This window comes from Dendrobates tinctorius, unplaced genomic scaffold, assembly GCF_039654945.1.
Source record: "Dendrobates tinctorius isolate UK_male_01 unplaced genomic scaffold, ASM3965494v1 ptg000012l, whole genome shotgun sequence".
Classification (NCBI taxonomy): Eukaryota; Metazoa; Chordata; class Amphibia; order Anura; family Dendrobatidae; genus Dendrobates; species Dendrobates tinctorius.
In genome coordinates this window covers 17,844,543-17,865,159 of record NW_027361680.1, presented here as the reverse complement: position 1 = coordinate 17,865,159, position 20,617 = coordinate 17,844,543, and the positions used below count along the sequence as shown (strand labels likewise).

Here is a 20,617-nt window from a genome sequence, read left to right as displayed (position 1 = left end):
ACTCCTCATCAAAGGAGCACCGCCACCACTCCTCATCGAAATATAACCGCCACCAATTCTCCTCCTTGGAGTCCCCAAAGAACTTTGCCTGAGATCCCAGACAGGCAGTCTCCTGCTCGGAGCACCGACCCAACTTTCTCCCCTTCTAGGAGCACCGCCACTGCCACTTCCAGCAGCACCGCCACCACAGAGCAGCAAAGTGGGGATCCGCATTCCCTTTTTTACAGGGCAATGCCACAGTCCACCGTCACCAGGCGGTCAACAAAAGTAAGGCGTTCACAGGCTGCCAGTCGGTTCGGGCAGGATATTTCTGCGCCAAAGAAATAAAAAAAACTTTGTTCGTCCATCCACCCTCTCCTCCTAATGTCTCTCAACATGCCTCCTTGTCCATTCCAGAGCTCCCTTCCCCCAGTACTTTCGTCACCCCTTCTCCTAGAACCCCTTCCTCAACCTCCAGTCGTTCCTCGTCTCTCCACACACCCAAAGTCTCCCAAACTTCCCCCAAAGGTCATTCCTAATAAAATATGTTTTTTTTTTTTGTTCGTTACAAAATAAATGTGCACTTGTGCTTTCACAAAATCTGGATTGGTTACTGTGTCTATCGCCAACTACACACACTGCGCCGTACACTTAGCGTTTTTGCCAGCAGATATCTCCATTACTGACATGTTTCTTGTGTCAGTCTTGGAGATATGTGTTGTCAACGCGACCAACCTACATGACTTGTCTTTTCCACAGCAATCTCTACATTCTTGTAATATTGCACGGTTCCCCAACTCCAGTCCTCATGGGCCACCAACAGATCATGTTGTATGGAATCCTCTTTTAATTTCATTACAACATGATCTGTTGGTGGACCTTGAGGACTGAAGTTGGGGAACTTTGAGTATTAGTGAAGTCATGATGCACAAAACACAGCATCATAAATTCACTGATACTCCTGGCTACTTGCTAATGGTATTGGGAGTGTAAAAACAGAGAATGCACTCAGTACAGGTATCAAAACAGTTTTTTTTATTAACATACCAACAACATGCAATAAAATTTTTTTACAACATTTGCTCTTGCCTATCCACCCGTCCTACATCTGAGTTGAAGTAGGCCGCAAATTGGTCCCTCATTTGGCCAACTTCAACGGATGACCTGAGAGGGTGCTGTGTAAATTCTGGCAAAGGATTAGGAGCAACATCATCAAGATCAAAGTTCAGGTGCTCTCGAGAAATTACAAAATTATGTAGAACAACACAGGCTTTGACCACCTCATCCACTGTTTCCAGTTTAAGATTAATAGCTGTGCCAAGAATGCGCCATATCGATACAAGTATACCAAAAGCACACTCTACTGTTCTCCTGGCCCTGGTCAGCCTGTAATTAAAAATTCTTTTTTGTAGGTCCAAGTCCCGGCTGGAGTAGGGTTTGAGGAGGTTTTGGCACATCTGGAACGCTTCATCACCAACCATTTCAAATGGCTGTGGTGGACCTTCGGTGTTGGGAAGAGGACGTGGCATGGGGAAATCGAAGTTGTTGCCATACAACCTCCTGCCCATGTCCGATGTCTTAAAAGCCTGGGAGTCATTCCCACGGTCAAATGCCCCAATGTCCACTGCAATAAACTTACAGTCTGCATCCGCAGTTTGGGAAATTGTATACAGTCCAGAATCTTTCGGCGATTTCCAACCACTTTGCTGCAGTGGGCATGGGCATGAATGCGGGACAAAGAACGTTCCATAGAGCCCAGCAGGTGTCCGCTACAATTCCAGACAACGTGGAGATTCCAATCCGGTACTAGAAGTGCAGTGACGAGAGGGTCTCTCCAGTAGCCAGGAATCTGTAACACATAGAAAACAATAATTAATATTTGTGTATACGTAATTTTTTTTACACACGTTTAATTAAAAACCCCCCCAAAAAAATTCTGCAGCCTTTGGTTCAATACATGCCATGAAAAAATTACCGCAGCTTTTATTAGTTAACGACATGGCAGAACTGTAATTCTGCAAGATTTGGAAGAGTACATGTCACAACCAAGGAAAATCAGCAGCCATTGGTTTATGAAAACTACGTACCTTAATGTGACCAGGAGCCATTCCTCAGGAGTAATCGCACGCTGGAGCTGCGTGTCCTGTCTCCGGATGACTTCTTTTACCCGACCAAGCAAATAGTGAAAGGTTTCTTGGGTCATCCGGGTATAATCCGTAAATTTCTCAGTGTTTGCCTGGAGCTCGCTATAGAGGGTGTGGTACGCTCCACGGCTCTCCCGAAGTTCAATAATGGGATGTATCCACATGCGGCGCTGCTGCCGTCTTCGCTGCCTCTCTCTCTCCCTCTGTTCATGGCAAGCAACTGCATAAGCCTGAGCCATCCTCATGTCCAGATCCAAGTCAAAGCTCTTCCAGCGCAGATCCATGTTTCTCAAGCCAAATGCAAGCAAATGTGAAGAATTCAGCAGTAAAAAGGGGCTATATAAATTGCTTGAGTGTGTTGCAAGAATTTTCCAAGGATTTTTTCTCTAGTTTATTGCGCATAAAAAATGCATGAAAAACGCTTACAAACGCATAAAAACGCTGCAATTTTTTGTCGTTATGCGCACAATAATGCTACAAAAAAACGCAGAGTTTACAAGCGTTTGTATGCGTTTTTCGCATCCGTTTCATGTGCGCTCCTAACGCAGCGCAAAAAAACGCTAGTGTGAAACTAGCCGACAGATTCATTTTAACCTGTTTATTAATGACCTCACGGATGGGATTGATAATTAAGTGCCAGTCTTTGCTGATGACACCAAACTATGTAGAATATTAAAATATGACCTTAGACATTACAATATTGCAAAACGATCTGAATAAGATGTCTGAATGGGGAAGCACTTGGCAAATGAGATTAAATATAGATAAATGTAAGTTAATGCACCTAGGATGGAGTAATCCTATTGTTATACATACTGTATAAAAATAGTATACTCGGGACTACAGATCAAGAGAAGGACTTGTATATTCTTGTTACAAGTAGGCTGAGCAGCAGTACTCAGTGTCAAGCAGCTGCAAAAGCAAGCAAGATTTTAGGAAGTATAAAAAGAGAGATTAATTCCTGCAATCCCAACGTATTATTACCCCTTTATAAATCACTAGTGCGGCCACATCTAGAATACAGGAACCAGTTTTGGGCTCCACACTTTAAAAAGGGTATTCATAAGTTAGAATCAGTTCAAAGATGGGCAACTAGATTATTACAAGGGATGGAAGGCCTCTCATATGATGAAAGGTTGGAAAAGATGGGCTTGTTTAGCTTAGAAAAAAGACATCTCAGAAGGAATCTCATTTACAGGTATAATATGTGTGGCCTGTACAAAACACTGGCACATGACTTGCTCCTTCCAAGGACCATGCTGAGGACTAGGGGGCACTCATTATGGGTGGAAAAAAAGAGATTCCAACAGCTAAACAGGAAAAGGTTCTTTACTGTTAGAGCAGTCAGACTGTGGAAATCGCTATCACAAGAGCTAGTAATAGCAGACACTGTAACAGCTTTTAAAAAGAGCTGGAAGATTTCCTTGATACCCATAACATTGCGGGTTATAGCTAGACTAGAATGAAATTTACAGTTGGTGAAGAAAGGTTTAACTTAAAGGACCTAGGTCTTTATTCAACCTACGTAACTACCGTATTTTTCGCTTTGTAAGACGCACTCTTTTCCCCCCAAACTTGGGTGTCTGGGTGTCTCCGGGTGTCCGGCGGTGCTGTGGGTGTCTCTGGGTGCCCTGCCGCGTCTCCGGGTGTACAGCGGTGTCTCCGGTGCCCAGCCCGAGGCTTTGCCGACATTTTGCGACAAGCAAGAGCCTCTGGGCTCTCTCTGTTTCCTCTGTGTGATAATTGACAGCACATGCGCTGATGGCGATCTCGGGACAGATCTCGAGAGATGAGATCTCAGTGCTGAAATCTCATCTCTCGAGATCTCTGTCCCGAGATCACCATATGCGCATGCGCCGCCATATTGCCGGAGTCAGTTATCACACAGAGGGAACCGAGAGAGAGCCCCGGGGCACTGGCCTGTCGCAAAATGTCAGCAGAGCCCCGGGCTGGGCACCAGAGACACCGCTGTGCACCCGTAGATGCGGCTGGGCACGAGGAGACACCCACAGCACCGCCGGACACCCGGAGACACCCGGACACCCCCGTAAATGTCGGCAGAGCCCCGGGCTGGGCACCTGGAGACACCACTGGGCAACGGAGACATCCACAGCAGCGGCCAGCATTGCCGGGCACCCGGAGACACCCGGCAGCAGCACAAGCCCCCCTGGTAGCAGCACAAGCCCCCCTGGCAGCAGCACAAGACCCCCTGGCAACGCGCTGCACATCAGAGCACCCTCTTATCCCTTCCTGCGGCCTGCAGTATCACCCCACTCCTGCCTCCTCCAGCAGCGACCCTGGGACCCCGCTTCACCGAGCCACCACCCCCGGTAAGCAATAAGACGCATAGATTATAAGAAGCACCACCATTTGATTAAAAAAATATTTTTTCTTCTTTTTCTCCTCAAAATTTGGGGTGCGTCTTATAATCCAGAGTGTCTTATAAAGCGAAAAATACGGTATGTAACTAATTCTACAAGAACAGATTGTCACGCTCGCGCCTTGGCTGAATGGCGCGAGCCGGGGGTTTGTGGCCCCACTGGGCCACAAACCAGACTACCCTGGAAGGGGCGTGACTACGACAGCTACCTCGGTCTTCACTGGAGCCTCTGATGGTGAGGTCAGGCTTGTGCGGCAGATAGCTGTCGGGTGCCACTCCAGGGTGGTGTCTGGCTGTGGCTGCTGGTCCCACCCGGGGACAAGTCACTTGGACAGGTGTGACTAACAGGCAGGCTGAGACACTGGGCAAGCAGGAACGGCTTGGTACACTGGCAGCCAGGCACGGCTTGGAGACACTGGGCAAGCGGGCACGGCTTGGAGACACCGGGCAAGCGGGCACGGCTTGGAGACACTGGGCAAGCGGCCACGGCTTGGAGACACTGGGCAAGCAGGAACGGCTTGGAGACACTGGGCAAGCGGGCACGGCTTGGAGACACTGGGCAAGCGGGAGTGGTATATGAGAGAACAGGTTTGGACCTGTTCACACAGGAGGTGCAGGTATGGATGTAGGCAGGAAGGAGTGGAATATGAAGGAACAGTTTTGGACCTGTTCACACAGGAGGTGCAGGTATGGATATAGGCAGGAAGGAGTGGAATATGAAGGAACAGGTTTGGACCTGTTCACACAGGAGGTGCAGGTAGGGAGAGCCGCAGGAGTGCGGAGTAGGCAGAGCCGCAGGAGTGCGAAGTATGCAGAGCCGCAGGAGCGCGGAGTAGGCAGAGCCGCAGGAGCGCGGAGTAGGCAGAGCCGCAGGAGCGCGGAGTAGGCAGAGCCGCAGGAGTGCGGAGTAGGCAGAGCCGCAGGAGTGCGGAGTAGGCAGAGCGGCTAAGGAGCCGAGCAGGCAGAGCGGCTAAGGAGCCGAGCAGGCAGAGCGGCTAAGGAGCCGAGCAGGCAGAGCGGCTAAGGAGCCGAGCAGGCAGAGCGGCTAAGGAGCCGAGCAAGCAGAGCGGCTAGGGAGCCGAGCAGGCAGAGCGGCTAGGGAGCCGAGCAGGCAGAGCGGCTAGGGAGCCGTGCAGACAGAGCGGCTAGGGAGCCGTGCAGACAGAGCGGCTAGGGAGCCGTGCAGATGCACAGATAGGGAGGACACAAGGAAAGACACGGCAGAGAAGGAACCACAGACAAGGAGACTGACAGACAGAGGTAAAACTAAGTTCAGACAGAGACTCAGGGACAAAGACACAAGGACCAGGATATTCTGCCTCCTGGCAGGCGGACAAGGTACAAAGCGAGACAGAGTATTCCTACAGAGAAGGAGATACACAGAACAGGGCCTGGCTTCCTCAGCAGCAAGATACTAACTGAGTATAGACATTGCACAGGCAAAGGTCAGTGGGTGTGGCAAAACTAAATAGTCAAGGCCTCTAGGTGATTGGTAAGGGACATATTACACAGGTGCACCCTGACTGCATAAGAACCAGAGAATTCAGGTGCTGCCCCCCTATACACACAGTCAGGAAACATGGAGAGCAAGCAGGAAAACAAGAGGCATAGCACATGGAGCTCAGGGCTGGCAACAGGCAGATTTCACAGCATGGCTTGAAGCAGAAAGTAAGTTGGTGTGCGGGGGATGGGAGGCCATGCAGTGATGCCAGCAGGGTTGTTACACAGATTGATCACTAATATTAAGCTGGCTGAAAAATCTTTGCACCCAACGATAGAGCAGTTAGGTCATTTATTAGATCTCTGCCGACTTATTTAGATGGGTCAACAGTCGGGAATGAGAGCATATCTACCCGAGTATGATGCCAATTTGTGACCCTACCACACTGCATCATGTATATTACGCTACAGAGAAATGCAGAAAAATTCTGATACAGGGATTTACTATATTTCTTAACTGCTAAGTGGCCCTTTATAGCACTATTGCTCCACAGGGACGCAACGTTTTGAGAAGTGATAGAAGGTATCACTAGTGGTGCTTAAACACCCAACTAGCTCTCTAATAATAATAATAATCTTTATTTATATAGCGCCAACATATTCCGCAGCGCTTTACAGTTTAACAGTTTCAAAACACAAGTCATAAGTGACAACGTTAACAATACAATAATTGAAGCAAAATAAGACGAAATGAGACGACCCTGCTCGTGAGAGCTTACAATCTTACAATGAGGTGGGGGAGATACAAAGTACAGGTGTGTATTTACAATTGTGTATTTACAATGAAGGTCCAGCCATCTTGAGCGAGTGAAGGATGGATGGAGATAGTGAATGGGCTACACAAGCACACTTACACAGAGAATTACTTTGATCAGTGAACGTGATAGGCCGCTCTGAACAAGTGTGTTTTGAGGGAGCGCCTAAAACTATGCAAATTGTGGATAGTCCTGATTTCTTGGGGTAGAGCATTCCAGAGGATAGGAGCAGCACGGGAGAAGTCTTGGAGTCGGGAGTGGGAGGTACGGATTAGTGCAGAGGTTAGTCGAAAGTCGTTTGCAGAGCGCAGCGGTCGGCTAGGCCGATAGACAGAAATGAGGGAAGAAATGTAAGGGGGTGCTGCACTGTGGAGAGCTTTGTGGGTGAGAACAAGTACTTTGAATTGGATCCTATAATGATTGGGCAGCCAATGTAAGGACTGGCGAAGAGCGGATGAGTCCGAGTACCGATTAGCCAGATGGACGATCCTGGCCGCTGCATTAAGTATGGACTGTATTGCATATTAGTCCAGTTTTAATCTAAAAAGACTAAAATATTATGAGTTTTCAAAAAGTAAAATTGCCTTAAAATGTAAAATTATACACTGTTGTTAGAATAATATCTGCAGAACATGCAGAAGCAACCCGAATATCAGTTTTATTTTTTTCCAGTGGCTTCCTGACGAAAAGTGTAAAGGCCACACAGAGCTTCATTACTGGTTTTAGTAATAGACTAGTTGAAGAGCCCGGCGTTGCCTGGGCATAGTAACCAACTGTGGTTAGTTATAACAAATTATAATGATTATATTGCACATAAAAACATTTCACATCATATATTCAACACTACAGATGCGCAACACAAATTAACTAAACGATTACTCAAGTATTGATAGTATTTTATTTTCAACTCATTCAAGAGCCTTTTCATAAACAACATGTGTATCTGTGTATCTAACCCTATCCTGTGTGATAATGACTGCTGAGCTGTGTACCAAATCCTCTCTTGTGTGATACTTTCTGCTGAGCTATGTATCTAATCCTATCGTGTGTTACTGACTGCTCAGCCGTGTATCTAATCTTATCCTGTGTGATACTGACTGCTCAGCCGTGTATCTAATCCTATCCTGTATGATACCATATGCTGAGCTGTGTATACATAACCCTATCCTTTGTGATACTGACTACTGAGCCGTGTACCTAATCCTATCATGTGTTACTGACTGCTCAGCCGTGTATCTAATCCTATCCTGTGTGATACTGCCTGCTGAGCCGTGTATCTAATCCTATCCTGTGTGATACTGACTGCAGAGCCGTGTATCTAATCCTATTCTGTGTGATACTGTCTGCTGAGCCGTGTATCTAATACTATTCTGTGTGATACTGTGTGCTGAGCTGTGTATCTAATCCGATCCTGTGTGATACTGTCTGCTGAGCCGTGTATCTATTCCTATCCTGTGTGATACTGACTGCTGAGCTCTGTATCTAACCCTATCCTGTGTGATACTGCCTGCTGAGCCATGTGTCTAATCCTCTCCTGTGTGATACTGACTGCTGAGCTGTGTATCTAATCCTATGCTGTGTGATACTGACTGCTCAGCCGTGTACCTAATTCTATCCTGTGTGATACTGACTGCTGAGCAGTGTATCTAATCCTATCCTGTGTGATACCGTCTTCTGAGCCATGCATCTAACCCTATCCTGTGTGATACTGACTGCTGAGCCATGTACCTAATCCTATCATGTGTGTTACTGACTGCTCAGCCGTGTATCTAATCCTATCCTGTGTGATACTGACTGCTGAGCCTTGTATCTAATCCTATCCTGTATGATACTGACTGCTGAGCCATGTATCTAATCCTCTCCTGTGTGATACTGACTGCTGAGCCGTGTATCAAATCCTATCCTGTATGATACTGACTGCTGAGCCTTGTATCTAATCCTATCCTGTATGATACTGACTGCTGAGCTGTGTATCTAATCCTATTCTGTGTGATACTGTCTGCTGAGCGGTGTATCTGATCCTATCCTGTGTGATACTGCCTGCTGAGCTGTGTATCTAATCCTATCCTGTGTGATACTGACTGCTGAGCCGTGTATCTAATCCTATCCTGTGTGATACTGACTGCTGAGCCGTATATCTAATCCTATCCTGTGTGATACTGGGCTCCCCCTGCAGTCTTTGCAGGGTGGTCTGTGTTGGCATGGTAATAAATTGTGTTATTTCCAGCTTTACAGAAGGACGATAACACCATAGAAATGATAATAATAGACAAAATTGTTTGGTGAATTGGAACGCGCAGGGTTAAAATTTCACCTCACAACATAGCCTACGACGCTCTCGGGGTCCAGACGTGTGACTGTGCCAAATTTTGCGGCTGTACCTGCGACGGGGCAGATGCCAATCCCAGGACATACACACATACATACACACAAACATTGAGCTTTATATATTAGATGCCTACGAGTGAGTTGCAGTTTGCCGATGGTGACCACAGGGGATTTACTATAATTGCTGAGCTTTATTATGGGACCATCCCAGGACTTACTGAATAGGTTATGCCTGCTGATCAGTGCTTGGCAGCATCATAGGAAGTGAGGATTGTGTTGGCAGTCCTTTAGCATTACTTACTTTTAGCTGTTCTTTTTGACCCTTTAATAGCACATCCTGTAATTTAGCAATAGTAGTGTTGTGCTCGTCTACTATTTGATATAGTTCCATAACCTAGAAGAAAATGTGAAAGTTCTGTAAGTACAGGAAAGACTAACATATATTATATATAACAGGGGTTCGCTCTTCCGCTGCACGGTTTGGGTACACACATTGGCACTTGGTTCATGGCACAAAAACTGTCTTAGGTTTATTTCCCAGCGTAAACATTAACAAACTCAACATGAAACAAAAATAGCCTTTCTCCGAATAAACGAGTAACAAGCAAACAAAGAAACAGTCCCTTCTCTGAGTGGGCAAGTTTACACGGTCTCTTACCCATACGGCAATTTCAGCCACTGCTCCTCGCTCTGTGTGGGTCAGCAACAAAACTAATCCCTCACACACATCACCTACCTCAGCCAATCCAGTCGATCCAGTATGGGTCAGCAACAAAACTAATCCCTCACACACATCACCCACCTGAGCCAGTCCAGTATGGGTCAGAAACAAAACTAATCCCTCACACACATCACACACCTGAGCTAATCCAGTCGATCCAGTATGGGTCAGCAGCAAAACTAATCCCTCACACACATCACGCACCTGAGCCAATCCAGCCGATCCAGTATAGGTCAGCAGCAAAACTAATCACTCACACACATCACCCACCTCAGCCAATCCAGCCGATCCAGTATGGGTCAGCAACAAAACTAATTCCTCACACACATCACCCACCTGAGCCAATCCAGCAGATCCAGTATGGGTCAGCAATAAAACTAATCCCTCACACACATCAACCACCTGAGCCAATCCAGCCGAACCAGCATGGGTCAGCAGCAAAACTAATCCCTCACACACATCACACACCTGAGCCAATCCAGCCGATCCAGTATGGATCAGCAGCAAAACTAATCCCTCACACACATCACACACCTAAGCCAATCCAGCCGATCCAGTATGGATCAGCAGCAAAACTAATCCCTCACACACATCACCCACCTGAGCCAATCCAGCCGATCCAGTATGGGTCAGCAGGAAAAATAATCCCTCACACACATAGAATCATAGAATCATAGAATCGTAGAGTTGGAAGGGACCTCCTGGGCCATCTGGTCCAACCCCCTGCTCAAAGCAGGATTCGCTAAATCATCCCAGTCAGATGTCTGTCCAGCCTCTGTTTGAAGACTTCCATTGAAGGAGAACTCACCACTTCTCGTGGCAGCCTGTTCCACTCATTGATCACTCTAACTGTCAAAAAGTTTTTTCTAATATCTAATCTGTGTCTCCTCCCATTCAGTTTCATCCCATTGCTTCTAGTCTTTCCTTGTGCAAATGAGAATAAAGTTGATCCTTCTACAATGTGACAGCCCTTTAGATATTTGTAGACAGCTATTAAGTCTCCTCTCAGTCTTCTCTTTTGCAAACTAAACATTCCCAAATCCTGCAACCTTTCCTCATAAGACAGGGTTTGCAGACCGGTCACCATTCTGGTCGCTCTTTTCTGAACTTGCTCCAGTTTGTTGATGTCTTTTTTAAAATGTGGTGCCCAAAACTGGACACAATATTCCAGATGAGGTCTGACCAAAGAGGAGTAGAGGGAAATAATGACTTCACGTGATCTAGACTGTATGCTTCTGTTAATACATCCTAGAATTGCATTTGCCTTTTTTGCTGCTGCATCACACTGTTGACTCATATTCAGTCTGTGATCTATTAGTATACCCAAGTCTTTTTCACATGTGCTGTCACTTAGCCCTATTCCTCCCATTCTATATATGCTTTTTCCATTTTTATTGCCCAGATGTAGTACTTTGCATTTCTCCCTGTTAAAAACCATTCTGTTAGTTGCTGCCCACTTCTCCAGTTTATTTAAATCTTTTTGAATCCTCTCTCTCTCTTCTCTAGTATTAGCTATCCCTCCTAGCTTTGTGTCATCAGCAAATTTAATCAGTTTACCCTCAATTCCTTCATCTACATCACCCACCTGAGCCAATCCAGCCGATCCAGTATGGGTCAGCAGGAAAAATAATCCCTCACACACATCACCCACCTGAGCCAATCCAGCCGATCCAGTATGGGTCAGCAGCAAAACTAATCCCTCACACACATCACCCACCTGAGCCAATCCAGCATGGGTCAGCAGCAAAACTAATCCCTCACACACATCACCCACCTGAGCCAATCCAGCATGGGTCAGCAGCAAAACTAATCCCTCACACACATCACCCACCTGAGCCAATCCAGCATGGGTCAGCAGCAAAGCTAATCCCTCAAACACATCACCCACCTGAGCCAATCCAGCCGATCCAGTATGGGTCAGCAGCAAAACTAATCCCTCACACACATCACCCACCTGAGCCAATCCAGCTGCTGGCTTGTAAACCTGGGCTGGATTGTATGGGAGCGACCAATCCCAGGCTCTTTAGTCGCTTCTAAATCCCACACCCAAAATCTGGCCCATTAAAAAACTTCACAGCACTCTTCTACTGGAGCACTTTTTTCATATATAGAGTCATGGCCAAAAGTATTGTCACCCTTGAACTTGTTCCAGAAAGTGAAGTATTTCTCCCAGAAAATTACGGTATTGCAATTACACATATTTTGCTATACATGTTTATATCCTTTGGATGTATTGAAATTGGACATCTTTTCACACAAAACACCAAAAATGGGCCAGAGAAAATTGTTGGCATCCTCAACTTAATATATGGTTGCACAGTGCACATCCTTTGGAATAAATAACTGCAACCAGTCACTTTGTATAAACAGACAACAAGCTTCTTGCACCTCTCAACTGGAATTTTGGACCACTCTTCTATTACAAACTGCTCCAGGTCTCTTATATTTGAATTCTTTACTCCCAACAGCAATTTTATAATCTCTCCACAGATGTTCAATGGGATTTAGATCCGGATTCATTGCTAGCCACTTCAGAACACTCCTCCAGTGCTTTGTTTCCATCCTTTTCTGGGTGTTTCTTGAAGCATGTTTCGGATCATTGTCCTGCTGGAAGACCCATGACCTTGGACGCAAACACAGCTTTCTAACATTGGGCACTACATTGTTACCCAAAATTCTCTGCTAATCTTCAGATTTCATGATGTACTGCATACAGTCAAGTCATCCAATGTCAGAGGCAGCAAAATAACCTCTAAAACAGCTTTGAACTTCCAACATATTTGTCGTAATGTGTTCTTTTCTTTGTAAGCCTCATTCAGTTTTCAGTAAACAGTAAAATGATGTGCTTCACAAAAAAAGCTCCATCTTGTTCCCATCTGTCCACAAAACGCTTTCCCAGAAGAAATTGGCAAACTACAGTCTATCTTTTTTGTGTCCTTGTGTCAGTTATGTGGTACTCCTGCCATAGAGTTTCATTTCATTCAAATGTTGACGGATAAATCACGCTGATGCTGATGCACACTGAGCCTGCAGGACAGCTTGAATTTCTTTGCAACTTGATCTTTTCAATTTTCTCTCTCCTTTCCAGGGAGAGTAGCTCCAGTGCCATGGGTTGTAAACTTCTTGATTATGTTGTGCACAGTGAACAAAGGAATATCAAGATCTCTGGAGATGGACTTGTTATCTTGAGATTGTTGATATTCTTTAACTATTTTGGTTCTCAAGTCCTCAGACAGTTTATTCTCTTTCTGTCCTCCATGCTTAGTGTGGCACACACATATACGCAATGCAAAGATTAAGTCAACTTTTCCCCTTTTTTATATGGATTCAGGTGTGATGTTTTATATTGCCTACTCCAGTAACTTGCCACAGGTGGGTTTAAACAAGTATCACATGCTTGAAACAAAGATGTTCATCCACAATTTTGTCCGGCCCATTTTCGGAGTTTGTGTGAAATTATGTCCAATTCGCTCTTTTTTCTGCTTTTTTATGTTGTTCCAGTACACACAAAGTAAATAAACATGTGCATAACAAATTATGTGTAATTGCTAAAATTTTCTGTGAGAAATACTTCATATTTTTGAACAATTTTAAGGGTCCCAACACTTTCTGCCATGACTGCATAAATCAGGGGTGGGGAACGTCCGGCCCGTGGGCTGTATGCGGCCTGTGATATCATCTTGTGCGGCCTGCAGCCACTTTGCCCGTTTTTTGGCCGCCAGCCCTTTAATTCTTCAGAGGTGCGCGTGATATTGAGTCCGACGTGTAGGTGTTATCTGACTCATCAGACAGCCCTGACTATTTCCAGTCAGAGACTTTTTACTCACAAAAAAAATACTTTATTGTTCAGCGAGGCCGCTGACAGTCTAATCCTGGCGATTCTCGGCTGCAACTGCAAGTGCTGTAAATCTATTTTATGGAGCGGAGGAGGGAGAACGAGGAGCACCGTGCACTGCAAGTGCAATCCAGGACCAGCCTCACGCAACCCCTGGCAGCTCTGCAGGATGATCTGAAGCTGCACACTGTCACTTTGCATGTTGGTTGTAAAACTAGAAAGAGAGGAGAGGCAAAGTCTTTTGTGCACCCTCCCAGCCAAAGCAAAGGGGAGAATGTCTCAGCCTGGTAAGGGAGGTAAGAGGAGCCTAAATTCTGGAGTTTGCACTGTGCAAATGCAAAATCCTCCTGGTGCATATGAGAGTGCAGGCAGCTGGGGGCCAGTGCATTAGTAAGTTTGAGCCTTCCCTGCTGCAGATGCATTTCCTGTTTGCTGGCTGCCTTTCTGCTGAGTTCCTGCAAGGCAGGGCTTCCATGCAACATGTCTGGAGATCACCACTCTTAGTGCAAGCTGACATGGCTGCACTGGCATGCATGTACTTTCTGCAAAAACTGCACAGCCCACTGCATCTTGTCAGTCAGCAAGTAACTGGTTAAAAATTCCATGCACACTTAATTTAATATTTTTCTCTTTTTTTATATTGCATTTTTTTCATGGTTGCAGCTTTAGGCATTTACTACTTAGCATTATTCTTATTTTTTGCATGCTCATTTGTGATTTTATTTTGCAAATTTGCTAATTATTTCTTGTGCACTTTTATATTTGCAGGCATTTTACTATCATTTTTTAAATATTTTTTTTATAATTTTGCAATTGCATTTTTTTCTTGCTAGTTATTTTGTTTTCAAATAATTTTTATTAAACTTTTGATTATTAATAATAGGAAAGGAGGGGAAGGGATAGGGAGGTAGGAAATGGGAATTTTTTTTTTTTTATAAAAATTAGAGAACCCATTAGCATGGATTAATTGTAGCCATAATTGTGTAAGTGTAAAATACAAAATATAAGAAGTACATAGAAATCACTTACAATTATAGAATAATAACACAGTACACAATTAAATTAAAATAATATAGTCTATCTAACTATACAAAGTCAAACTAAGACTAACTAATAAGTTACCAGACCCAGAACAAAACAAAAATAACAAAGACATTTCTGGTTCAAAGCCCCATGTATTTAGCATTCCATTTGTCCCATTTTTTATTGTATTTACTCAGCAAATCATTGTTAATAGCAAATCTATATTCCAGATGACTAGTTTTCGGAGGGCATCCAAAATAATAGAAAAATTAGGGACGTCCTTCCTTTTCCACCAGGAAGCCAAAAGGTTTTTAATAACTAAAAATATATGAATTATGACGTACTTAAATGTCAAATCCATATCTTCTAGATCAAGAGAGAACAAAGCCATGTGAGGAGTGATGGTAATCTTATGACTTGTTAGGGCGTTGATGTGCAAAGTTGTTTCTCTCCATATACTCTTTAATTTTTGACAGCTCCAAAAAATGTGAAGCATATTGCCAGGGAAGCCACAACCCCTCCAGCACAGAGGGGAGCTATCTGGGCTAACATGAGCAAGGCGTGTTGGGACATAGTACCATCTCAACAAAACCTTAACATAAGATTCCTGTAAAGACATAGCAATCGTGGAGTTATAGGTGTTTTTAATAGCTTGTTCCCAATTTTCAATTGGGAAAGACGAGTTGAAGTCAGTTTCCCACCGAATAATATAAGCATTTTTAAGCAGGTTGGTGTCTTTTTTAAAAAAATTATAGATGTTTCTAAGGCTCCAAATCGTTTTGTGATTAGGATTCCCAAATATTAAAGAGAAGACTTTTAGGCTGATATGTTTAGTTTTAAGTAAGAATTGAATCTTCTCTTTTAAAAAAATAAAAGAATAATATTCTGAAGAAGGCAATCCATATATCCTTTTAATATCGCTAAATGTCAGAAAGGTTGAACCATCATAGATGTTGCCCACATTTTTAATTTTAGCGTCTAACCAACATTTAGGTAAAGAGAAATGAAATATTGAGGCTAAGATTTGCAGTGAAAAATCCATAATATGAGTCTCTCTGTCTTCCCCTCTAACAAGCCTTGTAAGGCTCAACCAGGCAGATATGATAGACTGAAAAATTGGATGAGGGTAGTCTCTCAAAGAAGGAGTAAATATGTACTTTAAAAGTAAATCTTGCAAAGATTTAGAGTTACTACAAAATAATTCAATATCCAGCCAAGCAGGAGAGGTAGCCCCAAGCCATACCTGACTATGTTTTATAAGCCAAGCTTGGTGATAAGCCTTAATGTTGGGGAGACCCATACCTCCATTCCTCCTATTCTTATGCAGAATGTCTAAAGCAACTCTAGCCTTTTTTCCTCCCCAAATAAAAATTTTTATTAAATTTTGGATTTTCCCTATTAATGAAGAATGGATAACCAATGGTAGTATCCTAAAAAGATATAACATTTTTGGTAGAATAACTGATTTGACCATCAAAATTTTGTCCATGAGTGAGAGATCAATGAGGTTAAATTTAACAAAATCCCGTGAGAATGTTTTAATGAGAGCATCTATGTTTGTTGGAATTATTTTTTTGAAATTGTTGGTGATTATAATTCCCAAGTATTCAATACCAGTCTCTTCCTAGATATAGTTCGTCAATTTTTTAAGTTTCTCAAGTGAGTCTTGGTCCATATTGAATTGAAGAATTTTGGATTTAGATGGGTTAATCTTAAAGTATGACACCTTTAGGAACAAGTCCAATTCCAAAGATAATGCTTCTATCGATCTGATAGGGTCTGTTAAAGAAAAAAATAAGTCATCTGCAAACAAACCTATTTTGTATTGCCAATGTTGGGTTTTAAAACCACTAATAAGATTGTTATTCCGGATTTTTTCAGCTAAAGGCTCGACAGCTAAAACAAATAGCAGGGGTGACAAAGGGCAACCCTGCCTCGTGCCGTTGGTTATTGAAAATGTATTGGATAATTGGTTGTTAATAAATACCCTTGCATTTGGGTTAGAATACAGAGCAAAGACAGACGAAATAAAGCTATCATTAAATCCAAACTCAAATAAAGTCGTTCTAAGATAGGCCCAGTTCAATCTATCAAATGCCTTTTCCGCATCAATGGTTACAAAAACCGATGGTATGTTGGAAGTTCTAATCATGTTTAAAATGTTTAAAATTCTACGAGTACCATCTGGTGCTTGTCGTCCGGTTATAAATCCAATTTGGTCATTATTGACCAGATAGGGAAACACTCTCTTGAGACGATCCGCAAGAACCTTTGAGTATATCTTTATATCTCCATTAATGAGAGAGATAGGCCTATAGTTATTTACTAGTTCTGGGTCCCCTTTACCTTTTGGAATTAAAATGAACACACCTCCAACATTTCTCTAGGGAATTGTCCCTGAGTCGAGGCTAGATCGAAGACTTTTTTTAAATATGGGGAAAGAATATTCGCAAAGGATTTAAAATAGTCATTCGAAAACCCATCAGGTCCAGATGCTTTATGAGATTTTAGGTTTCTAATGGTGTTACAAATCTCCAAATCCGAAAAAGTTTTATTTATATAGTCCAAGTCTGAGGAGCTTATTTTGGGAAGTTTCAGATTTGTAAAAAAAGATTTTAAATCATCTTCATTGGGGATGTGAGTCGAAGAGTCATGGTTTAAATTATAAAGTTCTGAAAAAAAAATCTGCAAATGCATTAGAGATATCCAAAGGATGGGATTTAACTTCTCCTGATGCTAGTTTAATTCTAGAAACCCTTCTATTGATGCGATCCTGCTTCATCTTAGACATCATAAACCGAGTAGGTTTATTAGCTGAAGTGTAATTTTTGAACTTAGATGCTCTAATTACCGCATCATAATCAGAGATAATTACTGATTTTAAATCAGAACGTAGCTTTATTAATTCTATTTGAATCTCATGTGAGGGTTTTAATAAATTGCTTTGCAGTTCTTCTTTTGACTTTATTAGATTTTGCAACTCCACGATTTTTTCCCTCCGTTTCCTTTTAATCCTTGATGATAGTTGGATAATGGACCCCCTAACCACTGCCTTATGGGCATTCCACAAAGTAAACGGATTGATCTCTTCTGAACAATTCTCAGCAAAGTAATTATTAATCGTTTGCTCAATTAACTCTCTGCATTCAGGGATGTGAAAAAGAGCTGAGTTTGCTCTCCAGAGAAAACTGTTCTCTATAGGCCTTCCCAAGCTAAATTCCGCCCTAACTGGTGCGTGATCTGAAATTGATTTCTTCAGGATTTCGATCTTCTTGAACTTTAATAATGTAAAGATGTCCGTTAAAAATAAATCTATTCTTGATGATGGTTTATGGGCATCAGAATGATGGGTATACTCTCGGGATGTTGAATTTAGGCACCGAAAGGCATCATATAGTTTGTTTTGAATAATCCATCTAGACAGAGATTGATATTTTTGACGGACCATAGAAGATGAATCCAAAATGCTGTCCGGGACCATGTTAAAGTCCCCTGCTATAATAAGCTCTCCTTTTTTAACCTCATTGATCCTTCTTATCAATTTATTGAAAAAAGAAATGTGTTTGCTGTTAGGGGCGTAAACGTTAACAATAGTGCAGATTTTATTATTCAGGTAGCAAACGAGAATATGAAACCTGCCTTGTGGGTCCAAAACTTCACTTTCAAACAGAAAAGGGAGATTTGTATTAATAATAGTGATCACACCTGCCTTTTTTGTATCTTTAAGGGATTTAAACATGTGGGGAAAGTTTTTATTCTGAAAGATTGGGTGGTTCTCTCTTGTGAATTTGGCTTCCTGTACACAGATTATGTCTGCTTTAAAATTTTTTACCTCTCTCCAAAATGTGAAACGCTTATATGGGGAGTTGAGTCCTCTGACGTTATAAGTAACAATATTAATCTTCATATTATTATTATAACAATTACTGGGCCTAATCAGATTCCAAAACAATAACAATCAAAAGAAAAAGAAAAACACACACACAAAAAAAAGTAATACAGTAGACCTTGCAATCTAACTAAAACTAAATAATGAGAAAAATAACTCTCTAGAGTCCTCCTGGAGGATTCCCATTAATTGGAATCTCACCTACTTTGGGGACTAAAAAGAAAGAGTGGCTAAATTCCCTCTCAGCCATCCATAAATAGTTAACAAGAAAATATTCAACCTAGTTAAATCACTGGCAGTTCAGATTTACCCATTTCCTTTATCTTTATATGCATCCCGAACGGAAGATATAAAGTCCAGACCCTTCTCCAGAGTATTAAGCAGGACATTTTTTCCCCTATGCCACACTATTAATTTAACCGGAAACCCCCATTTATATGAAATATTCATATCTCTAAGTTTAGTGGTGACCACCTTGAAATTCTTCCTAACGTCCACTGTATTTTTAGAAAAATCAGAGAAAGTCTTGATATGAGTGTATGGTGCGGGAAAGCGACCTTTCTCTTTTGTAAAATTACGTATTTTTTCTTTTGTGATATAAAAATGAAAGTTTACTATAACATCTCTAGGTCTGTCCAGAGGTAAGCCTTTGGGACGAGACAGACGGTGCACTCTTTCTAAAGTAAGTTCTAGCTCCGTCAAGCTAGGTATAATCTTTTTGCAAAAGGTTGTGACATAACCTGCAAGATCTTTCTGAGGAATTTCTTCAGGGATCCCCCTAATTTTAAGGTTACTCCTCCTATTTCTGTCCTCTAGGTCAGTCATTTTTATTTTAAGGAAATCAATCTCAGATTTTAGTTCTAAATTCTGTCTGGACAGCTCATCCGTTTTACTTTCCACGGAGGTAATTCTAGACTCATTTGCCTCGAATCTTTGGGTGAAATCTTTGCAAGTGTCTTGAAGGGTCTTATTTTGGGCCTCAAATCCCAATCTAATAGAATCATTGATAGATCTACAGAATCTAGCCAAAACACCTTCAGTGGCCTGCTTCTCCGATGTCAGCAGATCATCTAAATTAATGGGCACGAAATCAGTATCACCCAAAAATTCCGAGCGCTCCTTTTTTTAGGCTGTTTTGCAGGACTATCATTGGGGGAGATGTCCTCCGAGGTGCTCTCTGAGTCTGACAAAAGTAACCCCCCCCTTTAATTTTATCCTTGTCTCCCTTTCTGTTGACTGATTTTGATAAATCCATTTCTTCCTCTGTAGTGATGTTAATTTTACTATTATTAGGATTAACAGATGGGGAGGATGTGATCACGGAAGGAGGATATAAATTTTGTTTAGTTGTTGAGACTATATTTCCTTGCTCTGATTTATTGTATAATAAATTACTCTTTAACGGTTTATTATTTTTATTTTCCCCTTTAATGGGTGATCTAGATCTCACAGGACTGAGTAGATTGGGAGAATCTCCCTTTGGGATCGTTTTTGGTTGGTATGTAGTACCTCTTGTCCTTTGATTCTTACTCAGTGGGGAATCCCCTTTTTTTGGGGACATTTTAGATATATACCTTTATATATGTCAGGTGTATTGCTTAAAAAGTAGAAGTGAATAAATGCAGTATCACTGAAGGTTTTTTGATTATCCCAAAACACGCCTCTAAGAACTAACAACACTGAAAAAAAAAAAAAGACCGTAGCACTGCAGTATATGTATCAAATATTAATAATTTACAAGCTTAAAGGCTTGATAGCACTCACTAAACACACAAAATCAGACTTTAACAGCCCCTAAACATGTTGTAATCAAAGGATCCTATTTCTCCTTCTTAGGCTACTTTCACACATCAGGTTTTCGGCGTCAGGCGCGATCCGGCGTCGTGCCGGAACGCCGGATCCGGCAAATGTTTCGTAAAACCGGATGTGACGGATCCGGTTTTCTGGCGGATCCATCTTTTTCTGGCCAGACAAAACCGGATCCGTCTCATCCGGTTCATCCGTTTTTCTATCCGTTTTTCGACGGATTACGCCGGATCCGGTTTTTAAAATTGACCCTTGTG

At 42.6% G+C, this 20,617-nt stretch overlaps 1 protein-coding gene across 1 annotated transcript in view; it reads right to left on the bottom strand.

Moving 5' to 3' along the window:
- The window catches only part of LOC141066950 (myomegalin-like), a 397,502-nt gene that overhangs the window by 263,095 nt on the left and 113,790 nt on the right, over nucleotides 1–20,617 (bottom strand). The window contains exon 5 of the mRNA XM_073558018.1: nucleotides 9,388–9,480. Within this exon, the coding sequence (XP_073414119.1) occupies nucleotides 9,388–9,480 (93 nt within the window). The remainder of the gene's footprint in view (nucleotides 1–9,387; nucleotides 9,481–20,617) is intronic.